General features: G+C 44.9%; 1 protein-coding gene across 1 annotated transcript; it reads left to right on the plus strand.

Moving 5' to 3' along the window:
* The first annotated feature begins 1,963 nt into the window (after window positions 1-1,963).
* CASP14 (caspase 14, apoptosis-related cysteine peptidase) lies at window positions 1,964-5,880 on the plus strand. Its single transcript, XM_006876812.1, has 6 exons — window positions 1,964-1,990; window positions 3,424-3,573; window positions 3,651-3,876; window positions 4,058-4,174; window positions 4,484-4,587; window positions 5,776-5,880. Exons 1-6 carry the CDS (start codon window positions 1,964-1,966, stop codon window positions 5,878-5,880), a joined length of 729 nt encoding a protein of 242 aa, XP_006876874.1.
* The last annotated feature ends 876 nt before the right edge of the window (window positions 5,881-6,756 follow it).

Below are 6,756 nucleotides of genomic sequence, written 5' to 3' on the forward strand. Positions count from 1 at the left end.
TTGTTCGTTCAACAAATTCCCATCAACATCACTTCTCTTCTTATCCCTGTGTTGATGGGCCCAGTGGAATTAGAGATTAAAAAATCAGAGGCCCAGTCCTGAAAACTAAGCTGCTGGTACAGCTGTGAATACAGATAAAAGGCAATGTTATAACACAAGTACGAACAGGAAGAGCTATGGGAGTCCAGAAAAGGGTGAGGCCTCTTCCAGTGTGTTACCAAGGATCATAAAAACGATCTTGCTACTGCACTGCTGTAAAGCATCTGGTGCTTTTCCCAGGTCCCTGGCAGATGGGAAAACCAAGATTCAGAGAGAGGGGTGAGGTCACACAGCTGGGAAGGGACTGGAACAGGACTTGATTCTGGTCTATCTGGCTCCTGAGGTCAGCCCAGACTCCTTCCTCTCTCACAACATTTGGTTTCTCTTCTCCCAGCACTGCCTCCATTTTCTCTCTGTCTTTCTCTGTGTGTGTATGTGTCTGAAAGAGACAGATACAGAGATAGATTTAGTGTATATCTCTGTCATATACTAAAGATGCCCAAGAAACATTTAAATATTTGCTGGTTAGATGAATGAATAGGTGGTTATTTGTATAACTAAATGAATGATGGATGGGTGAATGAGTAGATAAATATATGTATGTGTGTATGTATGTATGTATGTATGTATGTTGTTGTTTTTAGGTGCCATCAAGTCGGTACCAACTCATAGTGACCCTATGTACAACAGAAGAAAACACTGCCCAGTCCTTGGCCAACCTCACTATTATTGCCAAATTTGAGCCCATGGATGCTGTCACTTGGCAAATCCATCTCACTGGGGGGTCTTCCTCTTTTTCTCTGACCCTCCACCTTACCAAACATGATATTCCTCTCCAGTGACCGATCTCTCCTGACAATATGTCCAAAGTATGAGAGATGACGTGTATGTATAGCTAGATGGAAAAGTGGATGAATGGATGTCGTTAGGTGCCATAGAGTTGTAGGTATGGCTAGATGGAAAGGTGGATGGATGGATGCTGTTAGGTGCCATAGAGTTGATTTGACTTATAACTATCTCCTGTGATGGAGTAGAACTGCCCCCATGAGCTTTTCTTGGCTTTAATATATATGAAAGCAGATCACCAGATCTTTCTCCCATGGAGCTTCTGGGTAGATTCAAACCACCAACATTTCATTTATCAGTTGAACACTTAATTATTTGCACCACCAGGATTCCTGAATGGGTGGATGGGTGGATGGTTGAGTGGGTGGGTGGGATCTTGACTGGTGGAGATGGATTTCAAGGGCATTTCAAGCTGATGAGGAAATGTAAAAACAAAACAGGGAGATGTGAAAATGCCAAAAGTATGGCCCAAATCATTCGGTTCAGCCAAAGAACAGAAAAACAGGAGTCAGAGATGAGAGTGGAGAACTTCATGCCCAAAGCAGAGGGAGGGAGAGAGGTTGGTCTCTTCTGATTAGAAATCCAATGAGACAGTTTCCAAGCTGTATTTTCCACATTGATGACATTCTTATTTTAAACCCAAGACCAAAGCATCTCCTTGGTGATTCATCCTCAGACAGTCAGCTCCTGGGTTTCCCTGTTCATCAACTCAGGACTTTCAGGGGAGGACCAGTTCATCACAGGCTAATGAATGTCCTGAGAGAAGGAAGGTTCTAGAAGGATGATTTTTGTGGGTGTGTCTAGAGGGAGTTCTGGGGACACCCAGGGATGGAAGAAACCACTGGAGTGTCACAACAGAAAGGACATACTTCAAGGAGCATCATCTCCTGACCAGGTCCGATCCTACCATGTACCAAGTCCAGCCACTGGATCCCTGCCTAGTCTAACAAATTCAGGTAGACAAGTCACTCTGGGCCCTGACTCCCTCTGCATTCCCTTGGAGACCTTCAACCTTTCTTTTCTTGATTTCCAGAATCAACAAGGGTGCTGACGAATAGACTCAGAGCCAAAGAAGAAAATGAGCATTCCTCGGCCTTTGGAGGAGGTGGGCTGGGTGCAGGCTGGGAGGGTGGGGGCATTTGGGGTGAAAGAGAAGAGCTTAATGTTTCGGAGAGGGTAGGGGGAGTGAAAAATTCAGCACCTGAACTCTGAACTGGAAGAGACTTTGTAACTATGAAGATGGGGTAATAGATTCAGAGATAGAACTAGGTAAGGATGCGGATGGGGGACAGATGCAGCCAATGACTAGGCAATTCTCACTGTGTTGTTCAGTATTCTAATTCCCTTCTGAAAAGAATTTTTGACCCCAATATTCTTCTTCCTCAGATGGGATGAGATAAGTATCTTAGTATTCACTTCCAAAATTCCAAGTCGCCTTCACATGAGGAAGCAATGAAGGAATACTTAGAACATTCTTGAGAAGGATGGGAAGAGAGGCAAAGCCACCAAATGGGACAACTGGAAGGGATCTTCAAAGTTTCCCATGTATTAGAGAATAATATTTGGAAACTGGGGCTGAGATAGAAGCAATGACCTGCTCAAGTTCACACACGGGCTGCAACAGAGCTAGGCCTCAGGTTAGGTTGCCAGATTTAACAAGTGAAAATACAGTATGCCCAGTCAAATTTGAATTTCAGACATTTTCATATACATAGTTTTGTAGTGTGTATCTTATACAATACTGAAATATACTCAATTACCAGCTGTTTTTACTAGTTAGCATTGAGTTGATTCCAAATCATGGTAAACCCATGTTTCAAATGAGAACTGTGCGCTGTTGAGTTTTCAGTGGTCGATTTTTTTGGAAGTAGATCACCAGGCCTTTTTTCCAAGGTGCCTTTGAGTGGATGCCAACCTTTGACCTTTTTGTGATCATCGGCACTTACTCGTGTGCACCACACAGTGATGTTTGGGACATGTTTATACTCAGTTGTTGTTGCTGTTAGTCGCCATTGAGTTAGTTCAGACTTGGGGGGCCTTAAATATAACAGAATACAAGATGTCTGGTCCTGACTAGCTTCATGGCCATTGGTATGTCTGAGTCCATAGTTTGGGTTATTGTGTTAATTAATACATCTCATTGAAGGTTTCCCTCATTTTTTCTGACCCTCAAATTTACCAGCTATGATATCCTTTACTAGCAATTGGATACCTGATCATGTTGTTGTTGTTAAGTACCGTAGAGTCGGTTCCAACTCATAGTGACTTTGTACAGGGTTTTCAAGGCTGCAAATCTTTATGGGAGCAGAAAGCCTCATTTTTCTCCTGCAAAACAGCTGGTAGTTTCGAACTGCCAACCTTGAAGTTAGCAGCCTGATTCGTAACCACTACGCTACCAGAGCTTTACATAAATTCTAGTTTAACTGAGTATTCTGTATTGTATCTGACAATCCTAATCCCAGGCCTCTCTCTCCATCACACACCCTACTTCTGCCTAGCCTTCCTCCCTTTGCTTATTTCTGTCATCTCTTGACTCAGGAGGTGTATGATATGTCAGGTGCCCGTCTAGCCCTGACACTGTGCGTCACCAAAGCCCGGGAAGGTTCTGAGGCAGACCTGGATGCCCTGGAACGCATGTTCCGGCAGCTGGGATTTGAAAGTACAATGAAGAAAGATCCTACTGCCCAGGTAATGTACTGCCAGCTCCAGGGTCACAGGGTGACCTCTGGGGCCTGACCTGACTCTCTTCATTCCTCTCTCGCCAGCAATTCCAGGAAGAGCTGGATAAATTCCAGCAGGCCATGGATGCCAGGACAGACCTCATTAGCTGTGGCTTCGTGGTGCTCATGGCACATGGGTTAGAAGGCTACCTCAAGGGGGAGGACGAGCAGATGGTCAAGCTGGATGATCTCTTTGAGGTCCTGAACAACAAGAATTGTCAGGCCCTGAGAGCCAAACCCAAGGTGTTCATCGTGCAGGCCTGTCGAGGAGGTGCGGACAGAGCCAAGAGTATAGAACCCAGAGCATGGAGCCCAAAGTTACCTATAGTCAACCCAAATCTCAGATCCAAGTCCCAACTAAGCCTTGTGCATCCTTCCTTGTGTTACTATGATCTTCTTCCCCCCATCTTCCTCTCCTCTGACTTTGCCTTCTCTGCTTCTTGATGTTTCAGAACAAAGAGACCCTGGAGAAATAGTAGGTGGAGATGAGATCAGGATGATCGTAGAAGAGAGTCCCCAAACCATCCCAACCTATACAGATGCCCTGCATGTCTACTCCACTGTAGAGGGTATGCGCTACCAGCTCATCTAACTACCAACCGCAGCCTGCCCTCAGTTCCTCTTCTTTCCTTCATCCACCACACCTAACCCTAAGCCTCTCCTTTAGGATACCCTCAGGAGCCATTCCTTCTAGGGGCTATCCAACTCTCTGTCCACACATTCACCTACCTGTTCATCTGCCCATCTGCCTATCCATCCATTCACTCATCCACCCTTCCACTCATCTATTTTTCCATTCACTGATGTACCACCGTCCCTCTCCACACTGCTAGAGCTTCCCTGAGCCCACCTACTCACTGTCTCTCATGAATCCCCAGGGTACATTTCCTATAGACATGACAAGAATGGTTCCTGCTTCATCCAGACCCTGGTTGAAGTATTTACGGAGAGGAAAGGACCCATCTTGGAACTTTTGACAGAGGTGAGTCAAAAGGAGGTGCCCGGGAGCACTGTCCAGTCTAAGCAGGCAGAAAGCAGAGAGGGCTGAGTCCCTCCTAACCTTTCTCTATGTTTTCCTCCCATGCCTTCAGCCACAGACCCAACCTGGGTTCCAATGCCGACTCTAGGATATCCGTCAACCCACAATAATTTCCCCGAATGCCTAGATGTACAAAGTCCTCAGTATGTGAGAGAATTAAGAAGAAATACAGAGCCGATTCTACAAATAATTGCCTGTATTCTCCCCTCTGGAGTCCTGGTGTGGTGCTGTAAAATAAGCTGGACTGCTAACCACAAGGTCTGCAGTTCAAACCCACCAGTTGCTCCTCGGAAACCCCATATGGGTCTCTGTAAGTCAGAACCAACTTGATGACATTTAACAACAACATGCTCACCTTTTGAATTTAACCAATGTTCAATTTTTTTCTAATAGTTGTATATTTTATTGTGGATTAGAAAAATATATGCAACAAGAATGTCCAAATCAATGATTTTATAGATACGATCAGGGGCAGATTACCCAATAAGCAAGGAAAACACGAATTTAGTTGTGTTTACTTACTAATCTGTAGTGTACAGTTTCACATGGGGTAAAGCATAGGGTGAAACTCATGTGAAACTGTTCACTACAAATTAGTAAGTAAACACAAGTAAGCCCATGTTTACGTTGCTTACTGGGCAGGCACTCTATCCCTGTCAGGGCCTGTAAATTTGAGAAGAGGCGTCTATTCTGTAGACTGGTGCTATGGGATTGGGAGAGATACAGATACTAACCATATCTAGAAGCAGAATCTTTGATGTGGTGAAAAAAAAAAAGTGAAAATTTTCACTGCAAGTCATTCCATGCTTACATTTCTTATTGGGTAATCCACCACGAGACATAATGATATGCTAAGTTGCTAAGTGTCGCCGGGTTGATTCTGACTCATAGTGACCCTGTAACAGGGTTTCCAAAGAGCAGCTGGTGGGTTTGAACTGCTGACGTGTGACTCACAGTCCAGTGCTGATCCTACAGTGCCACACCAGGATATCATGATATCGGATGAGACAATGGCTTTCATCTTAGAACATGGGTATCCACCTGCCTTGTTCTCTGCCCTTCTTCTGTATGTCTATTACCTCATCTCCCCCAAGAGGTTCAGCCCTAAACTGACCACTCCTGTCATTGCAGGTGACACGGCGGATGGCAGAAGCAGAACTGATTCAGGAAGGGAAAGCAAGGAAAGTGAACCCTGAAATCGACAGCACCCTTCGGAAACGGCTCTATCTGCAGTAGAAGTAGAAAGAGTGGGGAGGGACTTTCTTCTGCTACTCTCTGTCCCGCATATCCTTAAAGGCAACTTTTACTGTTCTCCCCAAACCTTCTCTTCCCAAGGTGCCCAGTCTCTCTTCCTATCACACTCCTCATGCCAGTCCTCCTTCACTCTATCCCTGTCCTTCTTAGAGCAAGACCATCAAAACTGAGCTCAAGGCACATGTAGTAACATTAATATTACTTCCCTTGGGCTATGAATACAAACTAAGATTCTCTTATCCCACTTTCTGCTCCTGGGCTCAGCTGAAATCCTTCCTCATTTCCCTATTAATAACACCCATATAAACGCAGTCAATTAAAGCTCAAGATTTTCCATGACAAACCAATGTCCAATCATTACTCCACCCCTATCAAAACTTCTCTAGCTTCTGAATCTCACCTGGAGTTAGACCCACTTCCCAAATCCTCAGCCTGAGTGCTCATTCCAGTGATTCCCTCCCTACCTCTGGAGATTCAGTAAGAAGAGAATCATTCTATCTCCAAGACCTCTGCTCCTTTGCTTTCAAGTTGGTGCATTGATATCCTTCTCCTCCTATACTGTCTGATGGAAGAGCTTCCTCCTTTTTTGGGTCCCTCTCCCTCCAAACACACCTCCCTACAAGGTCCTGGACTCTGTCCTCTCTAGAAGAAAAGTCATGCAACCATACATTCTTGCATTTCCAACTTTCCACCATCCTGTGAACGAATCAGAGCAGTTATGGAGCTAGGAAACGTCACCTGGTCTCAGCACGTTATATTGAAGACAATGAAATAAAGGCTCTAACAGGTTAGAAGACTTGTCAAAACCACACAAGTGCATCAGTGGTAGAGTCAAAGTCTGACTTCCAGCCCCCTTTC

The sequence above is a fragment of the Chrysochloris asiatica genome, unplaced genomic scaffold (genome assembly GCF_000296735.1).
Source record: "Chrysochloris asiatica unplaced genomic scaffold, ChrAsi1.0 scaffold00417, whole genome shotgun sequence".
Taxonomy (NCBI): domain Eukaryota; kingdom Metazoa; phylum Chordata; class Mammalia; order Afrosoricida; family Chrysochloridae; genus Chrysochloris; species Chrysochloris asiatica.

Bases quoted from the DNA above. Each gene is read 5' to 3' on its own strand.
- CASP14 (XM_006876812.1), top strand. From the start codon at position 1,964: ATGAGCATTCCTCGGCCTTTGGAGGAG. The intron at 1,991-3,423 runs GTGGGCTGGGTG...CTCTTGACTCAG, and splicing joins TTCCTCGGCCTTTGGAGGAG to GAGGTGTATGATATGTCAGG. The intron at 3,574-3,650 runs GTAATGTACTGC...CTCTCTCGCCAG, and splicing joins AGAAAGATCCTACTGCCCAG to CAATTCCAGGAAGAGCTGGA.